The sequence below is a fragment of the Polypterus senegalus genome, chromosome 3 (genome assembly GCF_016835505.1).
Source record: "Polypterus senegalus isolate Bchr_013 chromosome 3, ASM1683550v1, whole genome shotgun sequence".
Classification (NCBI taxonomy): Eukaryota; Metazoa; Chordata; class Cladistia; order Polypteriformes; family Polypteridae; genus Polypterus; species Polypterus senegalus.
Genome location: NC_053156.1, coordinates 38,993,825 through 39,015,625, shown reverse-complemented (window position 1 = coordinate 39,015,625; position 21,801 = coordinate 38,993,825). Strand labels below are relative to the sequence as shown.

The 21,801-nt window shown below is 40.4% G+C and overlaps 1 protein-coding gene across 1 annotated transcript in view; it reads right to left on the bottom strand.

Annotated features, from left to right (window-relative positions):
- The window catches only part of LOC120525040 (fibronectin-like), an 84,044-nt gene that overhangs the window by 14,115 nt on the left and 48,128 nt on the right, over positions 1-21,801 (bottom strand). The window contains exons 5-8 of the mRNA XM_039746990.1: positions 19,522-19,788; positions 15,162-15,431; positions 9,912-10,181; positions 445-714 (exon numbers count right to left, since the gene is read on the bottom strand). Coding sequence (XP_039602924.1) covers positions 445-714; positions 9,912-10,181; positions 15,162-15,431; positions 19,522-19,788 — 1,077 coding nt within the window. The remainder of the gene's footprint in view (positions 1-444; positions 715-9,911; positions 10,182-15,161; positions 15,432-19,521; positions 19,789-21,801) is intronic.

Genomic DNA, 21,801 nt, shown 5'->3' with positions numbered 1-21,801 from the left:
GTCAGAGGAAAGCAGAATACTTGAAGACAACACATTGAGGTACACGTAGAATAAGAAAATTCCACATGAATTTGATCCCATGACTATGCATGGGTGAGAAGGTAATCCCCATTTAAAAGTTCCATCCATCGGTTGTCCAACCTTCTATATCCTAATTACAGGGTCACGGGGGTCTGCTGGAGCCAATCCCAGCCAGCACAGGGTGCAAGGCAGGAACAAATCCCTGAGAAGGGCGCCAACCCACCGCAGGACACACACTCACACACCAAGCACTCACACACTAGGGACAATTCAGGATCGCCAATGCACCTTACCTGCGTGTCTTTGGACCGCGGGAGGAAACCCAGACATGGGGAGAACATGCAAACTCCACGCAGGCAGTACCACTGCGCCACCGTGCCGCCCCCATTTAAAAGTTTGAAATTCCAAATGAATGATTCTTACCAGTTGTGAAGTTAATGCTGATTGGATCGCTGTATTCATCCTGTGCTTTAGTCCTCACATAAACTGTATAAATTGCTCCTGAATAAAGGGAACTTAATGTGACTGAAGTGTCATGTGTTGTAAAATTTTTCAGGTCATTCCAGTATACATTTGTATAGTTTACTTGAAATTCATTTAAAGCATTTTCTGCGTTGGCTGGTTTCATCCATTCCAAAATGGCGCAGGTGGTGTTCCATTTTGTGACTTTAAGATTGGTAGGAGGATTTGGCCCTAAAAAGAAATAAAAAAACAAAATCAGTGCCACTTGTATTATGCAGTGAATCTTAGTATGCCTTACATTAATAATGGGATTTGAATGGTTGATGTCCTCTAATTCTGATTTGGAGGAACGTTTTGGTCACATACAGTAGATTCATCCATTATTTTGCCACAGACAAAATAATCCCCCGATGGAGTTGGAGCAGATGTGATGAATATAATGTCCTTGCTGTTGGAGTGTTCTGTGCAGTTCCGGTCACCACGATAAAAAAGACATAGCAGCACTTGAAACCGTGCAGAGAAGAGCAGCCAAGTGTGTCTCCTGACTTGAGTACATGTCATACTCTGACACACTCAGAGAAGTAAACCCGTTTGGTCTCGAGCAGGGGAGACAGCGTGGGGACCTAATTCAGGTATTTAAAATCCTCAAAGGTATTAATTTAGTAGATCCAGCAGAATTCTTTGAATCACATCCTCGAGGACACCAATGGAAGTGAAGACACAGAAGTCAGGAGGAAGCACTTCTTTACTCAAAATGTTGTAGGAACCCAGGGCAAATTACCAAGACATGGAGCTAAAGCAGAATTCTTGACAACCTATAAGAAGAATCTGAATGAAATATTAGGACAGCTAAACAAGTGACCTTGATGGACTGAATGGTCTCCTCTCGTTTGTCAAATTTGCTGTGTTATTTGCCAGTAGCACCATGAAGACTCCAAGAAGTGACCCCACACAGGAAGCAAAATCAATAAAGCCCACAAAGAAGTATACAGTGCCACTAATACTTACTCTGAGGAAAATTCTTATCCTTGAAATAAAATTATGGAATTGTTCAGATGAGATGTTCACCAGTTTATCTTCTGGTTCCTTGCAAGCAATGCTAAGTTGATGTTCTCCGCATCTCCAATCGCCAGGCTGCACATTAGTGATTTTTTTTCTTTATGTTGTTTATTTTTATCTTTTGGTGCCATTTTGTTTCTGACCTTTCTTGAGAGTGCTGCTATTTCGGGGTATATTGTGCTGCTGAACTACTGGCTACACATGGCAATGGCGGTTTGAATAAGTTGTGGAACTGGGTGACAGATCACTGATACCACACAGTAGGAATTTTACGAAATCCAAGACACGAGACAGAGCAAAATCAAGTCACAGAAGAGCCAGAATGATGGAAAAGGTTCCTTTGAAGAGACTTTCAGCAGACACAAAAACTCTCACTAGCTTTTTCGTTGCCGGGTATCAGAAGTAAATGGTTTGGCTGCTTCTGCAGTCATTACCAGGACATCCAGAACAAATCCTAATCGTGTGGAAATCATGGCAGTATCCCCCAACCACCCCCCGGCAGCACCCTCTGGTGGTACCCAAAGACCTCAACTGGGCTGCGTTTCCAGACTCCAACTCCCATGTCACCCTGCAAGTGTTTTAATCAGATTCAGCCCTGAGGAACACTGCCACCTGCTGTGTGAGGGAATAAACTGCTCCAATTCTGCACATTCACCCAGCCCATCCGTTATCCCGCCAAAGATGCCCGTTTTTCATCCATGGCGCCTACTGTACCAATACTTCCTGCTCTGACCTTCAAGGGGGAACAATCCCCCTGATCCAACATAATGTACAAATATCATCCAGATTGAAACTCCCGCCATCGTGACTGAAACTCCAAGGGGACAACCTGTATGATGTAATATGCATTGTACGAGCCAGTCCTAGAAAGTTTAATGTTAATGTAAGAATTACTTACTTTCAAGAACAGAGTATCAGTTTCTTATAGTTATTTAGAATATGATATATAGTCTTTTACCTCCTGTAAGTTAACATTGAAATAGAACTTCCTTTGCTATATCTGTAAAACTGAGTGGTAGTTAAGCCAGTTAGGAAATAATCTCATTACTAGAATGGACTATTAGATAAGTGCTCAAATAGAGCGCTTACTGGTTTCCACTTCAGACCATTACGATAATGACATTACATGATCCATCCTGCCTAGCAATTGTCTGGACCGCCAAGAAAACACAAGTCACAAAATGGCCGAACAGGAGAACATGATTTATTTTTAACATTGTCAAAAACATGTCTGACTCAAAAACAGATGTTTACAACCTCTAAAACCAGCAAAAACATTTCAATCATTTTAGCAGTTAGAAGCTAATAAATTAAAAACAATAGCCAGATCATGACAGCTGCAGCACTCCTAAGACAATAAGGTCCCCAACAAGTATGACATTGCTTTCACTAACCATAAGCAGTTTCATTCCTCTAATGTTCAATTCATCTGTGATGCCACAATGAGACTGACAAACGCTGTGGTTTGACATCAGTTGACAATCATGCGGATCTTGTTGCAATATATATGTTTAGATGAGGGCTGCGGTTTATTCAGTCTTCACCCTTCAGTAGATTCTACTTTCTGAAGTTCCTTTGCATAGTCATCAGTCAGTCATTTTCCAACCTGCTATATCCTAACACAGGGTCACGGGGGTCTGCTGGAGCCAATCCCAGCCAGCACAGGAACAAACCCCAGGCAGGACACCAGCCCACCACAGGGCACACACTCACACACACACACACCCACCAAGCACAATTTAGGATCACTAATGCACCTAATCTGTATGTCTTTGGACCAGAAAAGGTACTCTAAAGGGCAGCATGGCTTTAGCCTATACCAGGGATCTCATTTATAAAACTTCACGCAGATTCAAGTGTAAAAGTATGCGTAATCTGACCAGAATTTTAAATCACATATTAATCAGATCACTAGGGCAGCATTTTTTTTCACTTAAGAAATATAGCAAAAGTTAGACCTCTTATAACATTGCAAGATGCTGAGAAATTAGTTGACACTTTTATTTTCAGTCGGCTAGATTACTGTAACGCACTCCTCTCAGGACTACCCAAAAAAGACATAAATCACTTGCAACGAGTGCAGAATGCAGCTGCTAGAATCCTAACTAGGAAAAGAAAATCCGAACACATTACTCCAGTTTGGATGTCACTACACTGGTTACCTGTGTCATTCAGGATTGACTTTAAAATACTGCTTATGATTTACAAAGCCTTAAATAATCTGCTCCATCTTATATTTCAGCATGTCTTTCACCTTACACTCCAAATTGTAACCTTAGATCTTCAAATGAGTGTCTCCTTAGAATTCCAAGAACAAAACTTAAAAGAAGCAGTGAGGCGGCCTTCTGCTGCTATGCACCTAAAATCTGGAATAGCCTGTCAATAGGAATTCACCAGGCTAATACAGTAGAGCACTTTAAAACACTGCTGAAAACACATTACTTTAACATGGCCTTCTCATAACTTCACTTTAACTTAATACTGATACTCTGTATATGCATTTAATTATAATGATTATTCCTGGTGACTCCGTAATCCACACTAACCCCTACTTTCTCTTCTGTTCTTTTTCCGGTTTTCTGTGGTGGAGATCTGCACCACCTGATCAAAGCACCATGCTGTTCCTACATTGATGGATTAAAGGCCAGAGGTCCACATGACCATCATCATCAAGTCCTTCCATGTGAACCCTGAATACCATGAGGACTGACTGAGGTCATTTATGTTAGGTACAATGCCTAGAGGGTGCTGGGCAGTCTCATGGCATGGAACTCCTGCAGATTTTATTTTTTTCTCCAGCCATCTGGAGTTTTTTTTTTGTTTTTTCTGTCCTCCCTGGCCATCGGGCCTTACTTTTATTCTATCTTGTCTATCTTTTATTATATCTTTATTATATCTTGTCTTTTTTATTTTTCTTCATCATTTAAACCACTTTGGGCTACATCATTTGTATGAAAATGTGCTATATAAATAAATATTGTTGTTGTTGTTGTAATGCAAAAAATAGCAAAATCTGTTATCAAATCTGTGTGTGCACATTTGTACGCAACCTACCTAAATAAGATCACAATCATCTTGTAAATGTGCGCACGTGACGATGCCTCAAATGCCACTCTGAAACATCTAAATATGGAGTATGCTAATCAACCTCATACATTTGCAATCACAATGCTGTAGAACTTCACTGACTGGTAGAGCAGCCTCCCACCTGATACCTCCAGCCGTTACATACGGCACCTTCAACAAGTCATACAATCAATGCTACTTTGCTTCAAAATAAATGAATCATAGGCTGACCCAACCAACCAAACCACAGTGTTTGTCAGTCTCATTGTGGCATCACAGATGAATTGAACATTAGAGGAATGAAACTGCTCATGGTTAGTGAAAGCAATGTCATACTTGTCGGGGCCCTTATTGCTTTAGGAGTGCTGTCGATTGACCTGATTATATCAAGAAAACTGGACATGGCTGAATGGTTGACCTGTACACTCACACCATGCAGAATCAGAATATAGCACTTCGTCAGCACAGCGGGCATGATGGAGCTGAAGTTCGGTTGAGATATTACTGATCTCACATTAATAAATAATTTTTTAGGCAATTAGATTCAACAATAACCTCATTTATTTGGAACTCAAAACATCCACGCATCAAAAGAACGACCCTACAAAGACAAAAGGCAGAAGGCGGCATGGCTCTACCTAACTTCCAGCTTTATTACTGGGCAGCAAATATACAGGCGATAAGAACCTGGACACAAATAGAAGAACATACACAGGCATGGACCGCAATAGAAGTAAAATCTTGCAGTACTTTTGTATTCCTTGCTTTGTGCTCCAATAAACACACGTTATCGGCAATACACTAATAACCCAATTGTGCTCCACTCACTTAAAATCTGGAACCAATGTAGAAAGCATTTTAAGACGGAGAAGCTTCTATCTGTGGCACCTCTGCAAGAGAACCATCTCTTTCAACCTTCACAAACATATGCAGTTTTTAATATCTGGAAAAAATTGGAATTAACTTGCTTAGAGATCTTTATATAGACAACGTCTTTGCTTCCTATGAACAATTACATTCCAAATGTAACATTCCAGCTACACATTTCTTTCACTATCTTCAAATCAGGAACTTTGTTAAACAGAACCTTCCAGATTTTCCTTATCTTGCACCCTCATCCATGCTGGAAAAAATATTGCTCAATCTAAATGACTTAGACTCCATCTCTACAATATATAAAATCATTTTACAATCCCTCCCTTTCAAAGATCCAAGAGTACACTGGGAAAAAGATCTCTCAATTAATATATCAGAAAAGGAGTGAAAAGTAGCAATGCAGAGAATTCACTCGAGCTCCACATGCGCAAAGCATACAATTATACAATTCAAAATTATATATCGAGCACAAGACAGGACAAGATCCAACCTGCGAACGCAGCAATCAAGTCCCAGCCTCACTGGGTCACATGTTTTGGGCCTGCACCAAATTAACATCATTCTGGACCAAAATTTTGAATTACCTGTCAGACAGCCTTGGACTCACAATCCCTCCTAACCCATTAACAGCTGTGTTTGAGGTTCTTCCAGAGGGGCTTAAAGTGGAGAAGGACAAACAAATTGTGATTGCATTCACTACACTGTTGGCACGCAGACTTATTCTGATAAACTGGAAGAATCCAAACTCTCCTCTTTTAAGTCAGTGGGAAACCGATGTGTTATACTATTTGAAATTGGAAAAAATCAAATACTCAGTTAGAGTTTTTCAAAATATGGCAGGATCTAATCAGTAATATTTTAAAATAAGGTCATGAAGCACAGAGAATTTATTAATTTAGGTATGTTTACAAGCCTTAAATTTTACGCCGTTTGGCTTGCTCTCTCTCTCAGGAGTAGGGATCGATCTGTTCTTAACTAAATTCTTCTTTTCGTAAAAACTTGATTGCTTTGTATGGATTGCAATAAAATTAATACAAAAAAAAGAGATATTACTGATCTGTCAGCCAGTTCGGTCTTTTAAGTGCCCGTTACCCAAAACCTAACCTGTGTATGATCAGGTGTAGTGTGATTTTGAACAATCTGTCTTTCGAATGCCTGGCCCAACTCAACACATAGTTCCAAGAAAATGGCTCATGGGAGCCCGGATCAGCTCATTAGCCAGTCATCATCATGGGCAAAAAAAATCCTGCAGTCTCTAACAGCTCGTTCATTTCGTATAGGGCCGTTTGGATAATCTTCAAGCGGTGCCAAACAGGCCATATTGTGTCAAAGCATTAAGTTATGAATAGGCTGTGGGGCGTAAGATTTAGAGTTTTCTGTACGCAGGGAGTGAATCCCACCGGTGGTTTTACTTCATTCAACTATTGGAAACAAGAGACTGCATTGGTCTGTAATCCTGAGAAATGACAATGGTAGCTAATATAAACTGACTAAGAAGGGTCTTCAGTGCAAATATGCAGCATTGGACCTTTTAAAGGGAACTGAAATACAGTCAGTGCATCATATTCATCACTTTTGAGGTCAGGTCTTCTTATGTAAATCCCAATTTTCTCATGGAAAGTTGTACATGCACATTATATGCCTCTTTTTTACAAATCTGACTCCAGGGGCCTCATGTATAAACGGTGCGTACGCACAGAAATGTTGCGTAAGAACTTTTCCACGTTCAAATCGCGATGTATAAAACCTACACTTGGCGTAAAGCCACGCACTTTTCCACGGTACCTCATACCTTGTCGTACGCAAGTTCTCCGCTCGGTTTTGCAGACTGGCGGCACCCAGCGTCAAAGCAATGGTACTGTTCCTGTGTGGTTACTCCTTATTTTCCTTTTCCCGGCTTTATAAATACACTGAAACTAACCGCATATTGTTTATTAGTGTCTCAGCCACTGCAAAACGTTTTAAAGCCTTTCCTGTACAGACCTCGCGGTTCAGAAACAGTTTCATCCCAAGAACTTTAAACGCACTCAATCAATTGCACCTTGTAGATCTGTTTGTACTTATAAGTACAATCACCCCACTGTAAACTTGCACTATAGTTATAATATCGCACAACCTGAGCCACTTTATAAAACGCGTATTTACATATGATGACGATATCATTTTTAAGGTGAAATGCAGCAAAATATGTTTATTAAATTATACAGATAAAACTTTAACTTCATTTAAATAATCTATATTCTTCACTGGGAGTGTGGTTAAGGATAGAATAATTACACATGTACTACGAAGATATTTCAATGTTCCTTAAACGTTAACTTCTATTACAGAGCTGATTGTGTGGCGATCGGTTACTTGGGGAAAGAAAAGCACTGATTGCAGTGACGGCTACGCCAATATATATTGAATATAAAACAGAAAGAGAAAATAACAACACAGCGGCCAAAGTTAAATGCTTGTGTCATGGGCACGAGGCGGCTATGCAGTGTCTGCAACGGATGTGGCCATCCACCGTGCATGACATTGGCGGGCGAAAGAGTCACCGATTCTTCCTCTGCCCAGTGCCACCACAAGCCTAGAGCCGCCCCTGAGTACTGCTGCAATAAATTATTTCATCGAAGTGAAACACATGTTTAATAACGTGCTTTAGCTCCTATCATCATGAAAATGATATCACATATACATCTCAGTATTTTAGTTATTCAGAGAAATGTAATATCACAAATGTAATGGACTCTGTGTCCAGTTGGAGGAAGAGAGCCGATTTAAGAAGCAAGTAGTGATTCACACACATAGATCACATACGAGTAGAAGATCAAATACAAAACAAAGCATTTAACGTGCTACTTTAATTACGATGTGATTTGAGAAACTGGTTATTTAAACGATTTTAAGATGAAGTTTATGATTTTCTACTAAATGACAAAATAAACTACGTGATTAAAGTGGAAATGTCGAGATTGAAGTGGACATTTCGTGCTTTTTCCCACCGTGTGCCTTTTTTCTCTGTACCCTAATAAACTTTCATATGACACTCAGACAGTGGGCTACAACTCGGCTTTTCACGGCGACTTTGATATGTGACTTCTTTTTTATTTCCGGCACTGTGCGGTTTGTGGATGTGAGCTTTCAAGTTTCTCCAACACGCTATGTCACTCGATCAACTTGATTTTGTTGATTATACCACGGTTTATTTGAACAAATAGTATGTTTTTACTTTGCCTCCACTTCGGTATTCTCTGAAATTCTTATATTTTCCCCCGTGCTTTTCCCATTGTCTTTTCACAGAAGGCTGCGCTTAAGGGAGATTTATATTATTTTGCATATTCAAAGAGGCGTAATTCTGGGAGGATTTGGGGCGTTACATAATGCGCGTGCACGAGCGTTAGGTTTCACGCTGATCGGGATTTATATAGCGGAAGAACGTGGAAGTTGGAGATGCGCAGATTCCTGCATCTGGATTTTTCTGTGCGTAAGCACATTTCGGCTTTTGTGCTTACGCCATGTTATAGTGCGAGTTCTACGCACGGTGTTATACATGAGGCCCCTGGTCTTTATGTAGCTTTATTCTCTTAAGTTCAAAAGATCCAAAAATAATAAGAATGCGGAGGGGGTAACCATCAACACCCAGATTTCTACAAAACAGGGAAAATAAAGAATCTTTATAATAAAGAAATGTATTTCCAAACTTGAAAGGAAAACAGCAAAATACTCAAAAAAAAGTAAAAAAAAAACTAAATCCCCAAAAGGCAGTCCTAAGCAACATGAGCCCAAAAACACAAATCCAATTTGGAGAATCCAAAAATCAGAGTAGAGACGTTAAAAAAAATAGAGGAGCAGAAAAAAACAAAAGGTACAAAACTTACAGCTAATGACCACCACCTTCTCCAGAGCACATTCAGATGAACCGCAAGGGACTGCACTTCCCATAAGTCGTAGGTGTGCTTACGTTTTCACCTGACTGTTATTGGTTGTGCACTGGTAATTTGTCTTTTTTCATCTTCTGTGTATTGAATTCCTTTTTGGGGTGACACCATAACATCAGTATTTTGTGCAATTGATTTTCTATGAGTGCCTCAATTTGGTAGTCAGGGACTAAGCAGGTTAATGTTTAGTGATTTGTGCACTTATTCTAATTCTTCAAGGTAGTGGTAACACAGTCAGAAGCAAAGAAGTGGCCAAAGAAAACACGCAAAGGCAGAGGGAATGTGTAGACGCCATTTAGAGAGCAACTGAAAACTGAAATCCAAGTCTGAGCAGATATGAGGCAGCAATTCCAGCCACTGTGCTATCTGCTTCTTAAACAAATGAACAATTTCATTAATTTGTTTCTGTTTCTTTAGTCCTATAAACAGTGATGAAAACATTGCTAGCTAATGCTCAACCCCCACCCCAATACAAAAACACATAAAAAAAGAATTTCTTACTTGTATGTGCGTTAATGGATGCTGCGTTTCCTCTGATGTAGCTTTTGTTGTATGGATCAAATACACAGCTGTAGATGCTAATTGTGTAATTAGTTCCTGATGTCAATTGTTTAAACGTGTAGTTGTTTGTGGAGGCTGGAAGAATGACTTCTAAATTGTTGCCACTCAAGTTATAGTTAGTTGAGATATTATTAATCGGAGCTTGCCATGCCACAGTAATGCTGTCACTATGCCATTCGATTACAGACAAATTGGTGGGAGGAGAAGGAGCTGAAAGAGGAAAAACAAGCAGAGAGACGATTAGTCAAAGGTATCATCAAGGTACACACATGTCTTCAACAAATTGACACTTTTTCTTCTGGAGTATATATAGTATACTGTAAATATATAAATAGTATGTATATATTATATATATATATATATATACTGTATACACTATATATATATATATATATATATATAAAGATGATCTGCTGTGGCGACCAATAATGGAAGCAGCCAAAGGAAGAAGATATATATTGTGTGCATGGGAGGCAGCTAAAGAGCTCATAAAAGAAAAATTCCAAGCCAGGGGATGACAGATTGCACTGATCTCTTTTTCCTCTCCAGATCGAACATGAGAAATTCCGCCTGGGCTCGATGACAGCGCTTCCAGTTCCAGGCCCAATAACATCACTTCCGGTTCAAGCCAGGATGATGTCACTTCCTCTTCCTGCCCAGACGATGTCATTTCCCCTGCCCAGCTTTAAATCTGCCATGTTTTTGTCTGCCTGCCAGTTCTGTTTTGGACTCTTATCTGTAAAGACCATTTTCTCAAACTTTCACATTCAAGTATACAGGAGGCTGCCCCAAACCTTTCTGTTAAGTCAAGGCTTGATTATTTACCACTGTATATATTGTCTCACACGTGCGCATGGGAGGCAGCTAAAGGGCTTGAGTAAGGACAGTTCCGAGATATACCGGGATGTGGCAGATTGCACTGACTCTTTTTCTCCCTTGCCTGCAGACCGTTCATGGGAGTTTTCACCTGGTCCTCTTGACGTCACTTCCGGGACTGAGCCAATGGAAGGAGACCTTGCCGGCTCCGGCCCCTGTGATGTCACGTCCGGGCTCGCACCAATGGCAGAAGACCCTCATGAGCCCGACTCCTTTGACTTCACTTCCTGTCTTCCCCTTTAAAAGCCTCCACCTTTTCCCTATTCCCTCAGTTCTGTATTGGACTCAGTTTTGTGCACAGCAGTGCTAGCATTTAAAAAAGACGATTTCCAGCCGGGAAACCAAATTATACGGGTGGCTACCCCAAACCTTGCTATGTCTCTTTGTGGCTTTTGTGGCAATATATATATGTACTAGGGGGTTTGCCCCCTGCTCGCTTCGCAACTGCCACTTGCATTGTGAAGAGGGGGGCTTGAACGCACCCCAAGGAGACACAGCCGCTCCTCCGAAACCCCCCTTAAACTTCTTGGCTCTTTCTCTGTCTTTTGCAAACCTCAAGTCCACAATCTTGGTGTTATCTTTGACAGTAACCTCTCTTTTGAGAAACAGGTTAGTTCGGTAGTCAAGAGTTGCTTTTTCCAGCTTCGTCTATTAGGTAAGATCAAGCCTTTTTTATCTTCTAGGTATCTTGAGAAAGTTACTCATGCTTTTATTTTTTGTCACCTCGATTACTGCAACTCGCTGTATTCTGGGATTAGCAAATCCGTTATACACAGGTTACAGTTGGTCCAGAATGCTGCCGCTTGCTTTCTGGTTGGGGAAAGAAAGTCTGATTCTGTTTCTCCAATATTAGCTTCTTTACATGGGCTGCCTGTCAGTTTTCTAATTGATTTTAAAATCTTGTTGCTAGTTTTTAAATCTTTACATGGGCTTGCTCCTGCCTATTTATCTGAATTGTGTGTTTTACACCAGCCATCCAGAGTGCTTAGATCTTCTGGTCAGTTGTCTCTTGTTGTCCCTCGTACCAAGTGTAAAACTAGGGGGGGGGACAACAAGGGGGACAGAGAGGGCTTGCGCAGTTGCTGCTCCTCGCCTGTGGAACTCTTTACCTCATTATATAAAGGAGTCGTCTACAACTGAACTGTTCAGAACAAGATTAAAGACTCATTTGTATTCACTTGCACTTCAGTAATACTGATGGCTTCCTAATTGTGATTATGTAACATTACTTCTATTTATTATTTATTTTATTTATGTTCATTTATTTTATTTCTATTTTGTTATTCATGTTAGTTGTATGTTTTTCTTTAATTCTATTACTGTAATAGTAGATAATGGATGATTCAGAAGGCTTTCGGGGACGATGCAATGAGTGCAGCACAAATAAAAGTGTGGAACAAATGCTTCAAAGATGGCAGAGAATCTGTTGAAAGTGATCCAGTTTCTGGAATTCTTGCTTTTCCCAAAAATAAAATCACCTTTGAAAGGGAAGACTGTAGATGAGATTCAGGAAAATACGAGAAGGCAGCTGATGGCGATTTCAGCAAAGGATTTTGCAGAGTGTTGGGAAAACTGTGTGAGGTCCCAAGGTGTCTGCTTTGAAGGGGCCTGAGGAGTCATTGTTCTTTGTACAATGTTTCTTGTATCTTCTTCCGTAAATGTGTCTATTTTACATACATGGCTGGATACTTTCCAGACAGACTTTGTATATACACATCTATAAAGCAATTAATTTTCATATTACATCAAAACTTTCCCACTTCCTCATAATAATTACAAGCACAGTAAGAAAAATGTAAATAAGTTATAAATTGGAAGACCAGGAATAGAAAAATAATAAGAAAATAAGGTAGCTTGTCTCAAGCAGAATTCAGCATTAAGATCCAATTATTAAACATTTTTTAACTTACAACTGAAGTACTGAAGATTTTTTTTCAGTATGGTAAACTATAAGTTGCAAGCAACTTTGACAACAACCATCCATCCATTCATTTTTAATCTGCTTTTTCCAGTTGAGTGTAGCAGGGTGCCAGTGTCCATACAGCTTATCAGAGCATGGCTGGTTTATTATGATTAATTGTAATCTCTCAACATTGTACGATATGTGGCACAGGAGAGCTGAGGTTAGGTTAGCACCATTCTGTAGTGCTATGCACAGTAAGTGTGCCTGTGCTCTTCATAGATGTGGGGACTCCAGTCTCCTCGCGTTAACAAGGCACATACTGGAGAGGCTGAAGTGCAGTTCAAAAACTGAGTAAGAATCTCACTGAAGTGTGTACAAGTGATGTCAAGTTCAGCCTCATATGAGTATATGCCACCGGCATCGACATTTCTGTCTTGTTTTCAGTGTGCCTTGGATTGGCTCCTTTATCCCAATGCAACCCCTCCAGAATGTAAAACCTTAAATGGTTTTTGATACTTTATTTTTATGAGCAAATTTTCTAGTGCAAGTCTTTCATTTTAGAGCTTAAATGAAAAATGGTATCAAATTTAAGTTTAAAAGAAAATGAAAGTCATGTCATTTTCTAAAGCACTTAGTCCTGAACAGAGTCACGGGGCATGCTGTGCCTATACCAGCTAGCATAGGGCACAAGGAGGCAGGAACAGACTCTGAAGGGGGCGCCGGTCCATTGAAGGGCAAACACACACAAACACACCCTGACCACACACTACACCCAATTTTGTATCCCCTAACCTGCATGTCTTTGGACTACAGGAGGAAATACATGCGGACGCAAGGAGAACACGCAGACTCCACGCAGGGAGACCCAGGACACAAACCTTACTACTTACTTACTTACTTACTACTCACAAACCCTGGCCTCCTTACTACCACTGCACCACCCCAGAAAGTGACAGTGCTTGATTTTTTATTCTTAACAAGACTTAGCATCATGAACTACTTGGCTTAAAATGAAGGTATTTGGCAGAAAATAGAATAAACAAAAGCATACATAATTAAGCTAACTATATAATTATGTATACTCAAAATTTGCCTTTGCTTTTAAGATTTATAATGCATTCATGTTGAGAGTAATATACAGTATACTGTATATATATTCTGTAGACCGAATCTATCTATCTATCATATAGTGCCTTCCATATCTATCTATCTATCTATCTATCTATCTATCTATCTATCTATCTATTATATGGTGCCTTACATATCTATCTATCTGTCTGTCTAACTATCTATCTATCTATCTATCTATCTATCTATCTATCTATTATATAGTGCATTTCACATTATCTATCTATCTATCTATCTATCTATCTATCTATCTATCTATCTATCTATCTATTATATAGTGCCTTTCACATTATCTATCTATCTATCTATCTATCTATCTATCTATCTTTCTATCTATCTATCTATCTATCTATCATCACCAAAGAGGGGTCACATCAGAACATCAGACTCCTGACACAAGTGCACATACACAATTAAGGGGTCAAATAAAGTGAATTTTTATATACAAAAATTTTTTTTTGCAGATTCTTCCACCAAAGTAAATATTCACAAGCACGATTCCAATAATGGTTCTTTTCTACTCTTCTCCAGGCAAAGCTTTGCTTGCTACTTCTTGCCTCCAGCTCACATGGATGAGGTCAAGCAGCTTCTTTTATACCAGACCTGGAAGCTATTCTGGTTCCACATAATTCCACCCTGGGAGCACTTCCAGCTCAGGCAGAGCCTCCTTAAAGCGTGTGAGTCTTCTCTCTACATCTCCCTCTGGTGGCACTCATGTACCCAGACAAGGCTGTCCATCAGGACTGCAATTCCCAAGGTTCCCTGCAGGTGTACAAATCCACCTGGCATACTGGTTGACTATTTGGCCCCAAGAGACAGTCCTTCTGTATAAGCAGTATAAGCAACTGAAACAAGGTTCTTGAGCAGGACTGCCGGCCTCACTCACTGGGATAGCGTGAAGAGCTCAGCAGTTTAGGAGGAATGTTGCTACTGTGACTTGACAAGAACCAGTTAGGGTGTTTTGGGCATGCAGTTAGGATACCCACTTGGCACCCCCCCCCCACAAGAGATGTATAAAAGGCATGGCCTGGGATTATATGTCTCAGTTGTCCAGGGAGTGTCTGCGTATTCCTTAGGTATGTGTAGAGAAACTTTATGGGAATAAGGAGACCTGGTCAGCCCGAATCAGCATAACACTACCATGAGTCTCAGCAGGAAAAGCAGAAAGAAAATTAGGATGGCGATGATCATGAAATGTAACAGGAGTTAACATGTTACTACAAAGTAAAGAAGAAATGCACTTTTAAAAACAATCAACATGAATAGATTTAAATGAAACTTACTGGTTGCCTTAATGATACTTTTTGACAGGCTCGAAAGATTCCCAGAAAAGGTGGCAATGCTGAATAAGTAGCTGAGGCCAGGATTAAGATTAGTGATGGATGTATTTGTGCTTGATTCACTCAATAGAACGTTTCTAACAAATGTAGAAGAATTATATTCACTGACTGAAATGTTGTATCCATTTATTATTCCTTCTGGCTTGGTATAATTCATCTCAACTGATGTGCTGTTAAAATTTGACACACTGAAGGTTGTGACAGCAGCTGGGTCTGGAAAGAAAGAACAAAAATAAATGTGCACTGTAATAAAAGGACACGTGTCTGTGTGTGTGTGTGTGTCTGTCTGTCTGACATTTAGAATTGACTTTAAAATATTATAAAGTCTTAACTAACCTTTCTATATTTTGGAATGCCCTACACTCTAAGATGTAACCTTAAATCTTCTAATAGTGGTCTGCTTATAATTCCAAGAGCCAAGCTAAAAAGAAGTGGAAGATCACCAGGTTAATACTCTGGAACAACGAAGCTGCCTGGGAGCATTGGAGGATATTTCTTTGGTGATATTGTGTTGGTGTTTTGGACTGTGCCGTAGCTGGGGGACACGGGGAAGATGTGCCCTCCAGATGAAGAAAAATAAATCTTTTTGTTTGCACATTTTACGTGTGCCTCTGGTGTCAGTCTGTGTCGGGTTGGGTGCCTATATAGCGCCTTTCACAATATATAAAAGCCAAATATCAGTGACTCACTCATCACGAAATCTCCCGGACCATGATGACTTGGGACTTGAAGTTTGGAATGTAGGTTACCCTTGGCCAATAGGTGCTCGCTAAAAAACGGGTTTAAAAATTTTGTGGTCCAAGTGTGTTCTGTCTGTATGTCTGTGAGCTTTTCTCGAGAGAATTACTTAACGGATTTAGATCTGTTTGTTTTCGATAGTTTGCTTGAATTTTCCGGTTGATTTTGCGACTTCTGTCATCGGGCTAAGTATCATAGTTCGCTTGCGGTACCGATGTATTTATGCAAATCCAAGAGAGTGGCTGTGGGTCGAGAGCAGGGGGGCGGGGCCTTCCTCATTCACTCGCCAGCCTCAATTCGAGTTATAATCTACGTCTCGCCACGTGCTGGAGTGCACCTTGCCTCCGCTTAGCTAGCGATACCTGTTTGTCCAGCAGACATTATCATCTACAGATTGTTAAGGAGTAACGTATGACATTTTTGAGAGAAAGATCAGAGTTACGTGTGTTTTAGAGGGTAGCTGCTGGTTGCCAGAGATATCAGGGCCATGTGCTTTTCTTCCCATGCGGGGAATACTCTCCCGTCAGAGCTGATACAGTGCCAACGTCTGTTGATTTTTAAAGTTTGTCCTGTTTCATTACTATGTGGGCAAAGGCACCGGGTACAGCTGGTAGTCTATATGGGGCATAGAGTTATCATATTCTTCAGGGATCTGCAGTCTTTACTAATCTCTCTCTACTGTTCTCTGCTGTCTTTTCCAGTTCTTCTGAGGTGGTGATCTGCGCTGCCACCACCTGATCAGGGCACCATGCAGCCACCTGTAATGCTGGAATGAAGGCGGTTGCCCACAAGACCAACTTCATCGAATCCTCTCATATGTAGCCTGGTGACAAAAAGGAATGAATTAACAACATTTATGTTAGGTAGAATACCAAGTGGGAGCTGGGTGGTCTTTTCGCCTTGAAACCCCTGCAGATTTTGTATTTTTTTTTTTTATCTACCCTAATTGGAGTGCTCTTTTGTTTTTTTCTGTCCTCTCAGCCATCTAACCATGTCACTGGACTCATCTTTAGAGACTTACACCATGACACTGCATGTAAGGACGCTGCTCTTCTACTTGTTATTTATCTGTTTATATGACTGTTTAGATTCAGTTTTATTTTCTTCTTTCTTTATTACTTATCTTTAATATTATTGCCTAATCTTACTTTTTTCTCTTCTCTGGCAGCTTTCTCTTCGACATGTTATAAAGCACTCTGAGCTACATTGTTTGTGTGAAAATGTGCTATAGAAATAAAGTTGTTGTCATTGTTTTGGTTGTTGTGTATTTGTGTGTCGGTCTGTTTGCTAGGATTACAAAGAAAAATGAAAAAACTGGCAAAAAATGTAAAAGAAGGGTCAAAACAATCAAAAATGATAATATGAATGCCAAATAAGGGGCTAAAAATAAGAAAATTATCAGCCTATTCTGCTGTCCAACGTTATATACTAGAAACTGCAGGGTGGTGGCGACTTTCTTGTACCCATTTGGACCACGTGAACGAGGATGATAGCTCTAATGCTAAAGACTGAGAACTTCACATGGTGGGCAATGGATGAGCAAATGGCCATACACGTTGGGAAACCAAAGCTCTGAAATGACTAGACTAGAGCCGCTAAACCAGGCCGATGTGGTAGCGACCATTGCCACGCTTGAGCCCAGAAAAACACTTCGACTGTAAGAGTGGTCAGTTTGAAGAGCGACACTGAGAGAGTGGCTGTGTCTGAAGAAGAAAAGGCTGCCATGAGGGAACAAGAACAGGTGTGTCTTATTAAATGTGACCAAATGGGCAACCGATGTATCCAATCAGAAACAGGAGGGCTGTGTTGATTATTTAGATTTCAACCCGTCATAAATGGGCAACGCAGCTTGTAGCTTCCTAAATCAAAATGAACGTAGATTACAGTTTAGACATTTCAGGTTATTATTACACAAACATACACATGTGAATATTTTTTATGAATTGTAGCATCATTTTTTACTTTTTGTTGTTAATTATTATTATTATTCTTTTGCTTTTAAGTCTTTCACAATCAAAGAAAATGTATGACTAGCAAAGGTTGTAAGCCCTGAATTGTATCTGTTATTTTTTCTGGCAGATACTTTGTGATTTTTAGGCCTCTTGGAGGCTACATGTTATTTGACCATTGACAGTTTTACTGCTGCTGCGGTTTGAACTCCTGCAATGACTTGTAAAATAAAAGGTGGGCGCTTTTGCTAAACTTTTAAGAAGTGTTTTTTGAATGTTGATTGATGAAAAGCACCCATGCTTTTATTTTACGAGTGATGTATGAGAGACTTATTTTTTAGTTTTTAACTTAATATACGAGTGGTTTTTAAAAAGTATTTATGTATATATATTGTTACAGCCCAGCCGGGACACCCGAGCGGATCGGAGGAGGGCTGATGCCTCCTTCCGACCACGAGGGGGCGACCCCCTTGATTTTGTTGGTGGCTTCGGGTAAGGGGCTTGGAAGCACCAACCCTGTAGGGGCCCGTGGCCACCACCAGGTGGCGCCCCGGTGCCTGAAGAAACCTGGTGGGGGAAGAAGACAGGGGACACCCGGAGGGCTTCCGGGTGCGCAGCCGGCACTTCCGCCACACTGGGGCATGTTTGCGGAGGAATACAGGGAAGCAGCTGGAGCCCCTCCGGGGTGTGATAAAAGAGGCAGCCTCCCTTCATTCGAGAGCGGAAGAGGACGGAGCTGGAGAGAGGACTGGAGGCGGCCAGAAGAAAGGCATAAGAGATTGTGAAAGGCCCGGACTTTGGGGGATTGGTGCTGGAGGCACTGGGTTTGTGCACGAACGTATTTGTAAATATTGTAAATAAACGTGTGTGTTGGGTGCAAAACGATGTCCGTCTGTCTGTGTCCTGGGCCCGTTCACAATATATATATATTATTTTCAACTTTTTAGTCTTGGGTTTGTTTTAGTATAATTTTGGAATCAATATTTTAACACTTCCTTTAATATTTCTATCTGTTACTAGTGCCATCTTCATATGAAAAATTCATTTCTTAATTAACATGGATTAATTGGTCAATAAGTGAAACTGATTATTGATTCATGTATTGTCATTGGAAGTGAGTCAGTGTGAAAAATGTCATGTCATTTGGACAATAGGAAGTGGGTTAAATATCGATTACAAGATTTGTACCAGACAACAAACAGGTGAAGTTAAAATAAGTGTGGTAATAATAATAAAAATAAAAAGTGCAGAAACTTTCTGAATGTCCCTCATAGCATTATATTTTGACAAACATAAAAGCTAACTATTTTAGTATACTGCAGTGCATATAAAGCCCCTTTGATAGTTCGGAAGCTCCAGTTCAGTCCCAGACTTGTGGGATTTTACTACAAGTATTTAAATGTACAGGACAAGAAGTTGAACTGCAGGATCTCACGTCAGGCACTTTCACTTGTCTGGCACAGATCAGTAATTCAGATTCAATGTGAACTCTTTCAGCTTACTGGATGAGGCTTTGAGTCACTTTACATTACATAGCAGAAATCTTTGTGCCCACCACACCAAAACTGGAATCATTTATAAATAGAAAAGGAATAAATAAATGAATTGATTCTTACATGTTGTGCTACAGACAGAAGTGTTGACTCCTTCAATGGACCGGTCCTCCACCAGGGCAGTGACAGTAAAAGTGTAGTTGGTGCCTGGCTGAAGATCTGTAATGTTTGTACTCAAATTTTTCAACTCAAGGGGAGTTTTCACAAAGGAGCCATTCATGGAAACGTTCACCTGGTAATGAGAGCAGTTCCCCTCCGGCTCTTTCCATGTGAGTAAGGCCCAAGTTGTGCTTATATTAGTGACAGACAATTGTGTGACCGCCTCAGGTTCTGAATGGAAAAATAATCACAGAAATAAGGATTATTTAATTCATTGAATTCTATGAACATAGAAAGTAGCTGTTATACTTTTAACCTGCAGCCTTCAACAGTTGTTAAATCCAATTCAGGGTAGTACTGGGTTGGAAGCCAACTCTAAACTGGACGCCAGTCAGGTGCAGGTCAATCTCACACACACGGAGCCAAGTAACTAAAATATGTATGTCTTTGAAATGTGGGAGGAAAACCAAACTAAGGTCATGAAGACAAACTGGGTGAACATACAAACTACACAGTAGGACACTCTAGATGAGAACAGGCCATTCAGACCAACAAGACACAGCAGTCCTATCCAATTCATTCTTCCAAAAAAACATTAAGTCAAGTCTTGACAGTCCTTAAAGTCTTACCACACTACTTGGTCACTTATTCCACGTGTCTGTAGTTCTCTGTGTGCGAAATTTACCCTTAACAAGTTTCCAACTGTGTCCCCATCTTCTTGATGAACTCATTTTAAAATAACAGTTTCGATCCACTGGACTAATTCCCTTCATAATTTTAAACACTTTAATCATCCATCATCCAACCCGCTATATCCTAACTACAGGGTCAAATGGGTCTGCTGGAGCCAATCCCAGCCAACACAGGGTGCAAGGCAGGAAACAAACCCTGGGCAGGGCGCCAGCCCAGCACAACACTTTAATCATGTCTCCTATTAATCTCCTTTTGCTTAAACTGAAAAGGCTTTAGCAGCCTGACCTCAATTATAAGTGTCCCGTCTGGAGGAAACCAGGCACCGCTCATCACCTGTGCAATATCATTCCGACGGTAATACATGGTGGTGGCCGCATCATGTTGTGGGGTAGGGATTGGGAGAATAGCAGGAATGAGAAAAAGATGAATGGAGCAAATTACGGAGATACTGTATTTTTAATGAAAAACCTCCTGTAGAGCAGTCAGAACCCCAGAATTCAACTTCTAATGACCCTAAGCACAAAGCAAAGACAACACAGGAGTGGCTTAGGAACAACTTGAATCCAACTGAACATCTCTGGAGAGACCTAAAAATATCCGGCAACTAACAGTCTCCATCCAAACTGCCAGAGCTTGAGATGATCGAAAAAGAAGAATGTCAGAAAGCCCCTAAATCCAGGTGAGTGAAGCTTGTTGTGTCAGACCCAAGAAGACTCCAGGCTGGAATCGCTAAGTCCTGAGTAAAGGGGGAAATAATTATTTGATCCTAAGCTGAATTTTTAAGTTTGCTCATTTACAAAGAAATGAACAGTCTCTCATTTTTATGGTAGTTTCATTTTAATGGAGAGAGACAGAATATCAACCAAAAATCCAGAAAAAAACAAATTACATAAAAGTTATAAATTGTTTTGCATATCATTGACAAATAAGTATTTGATCCCCTATAACCCAGCCACAATTCTAGCTCCCACAGACTGGCTGTGTGCTCATGTGGCACACAGATTACAATCAATCAATCAATCAATCAATCAATCAATCAATCAATTACAGATACTCCTGATCTCAACTCGTTATGTTTATAAAGCACACCTGCCCACAAAACCAGTTTCTTCCATTCCAACCTCTCCACCACCGTGGGCAACACCAAAGAGCTGTCAATGAACGTCAGGACAAGACCGTAGACCTGCACAAGGGCTACAAGACCATCAGCAAAAAGCTTGGTGAGAAAGTGACAACTGTTACTGTGATTGTTCAGAAATGGAAGAAATACAAAATGGCCATCAATTGCCCTCAGTCTGGAGCTCCACGAAAGATCTTACCTCATGGGGTGGGGATAATCATGAGAAAGGTGAGGGATCAGCCCAAAACTACACCAGATGTTCACTCTCAAACTTAAGATGGGCCTGTACATGTGCCTTCTTGAGCAGGGGGACCTTGCGGGCGTTGCAAAATTTCAATCCATGAGGCAACCCCATGAGGCAAGATCTTGCATGCAGCTCCAGATCAAGGGCAATTGATGGTCATTTTATATTTCTTCCATTTCTGAATAAT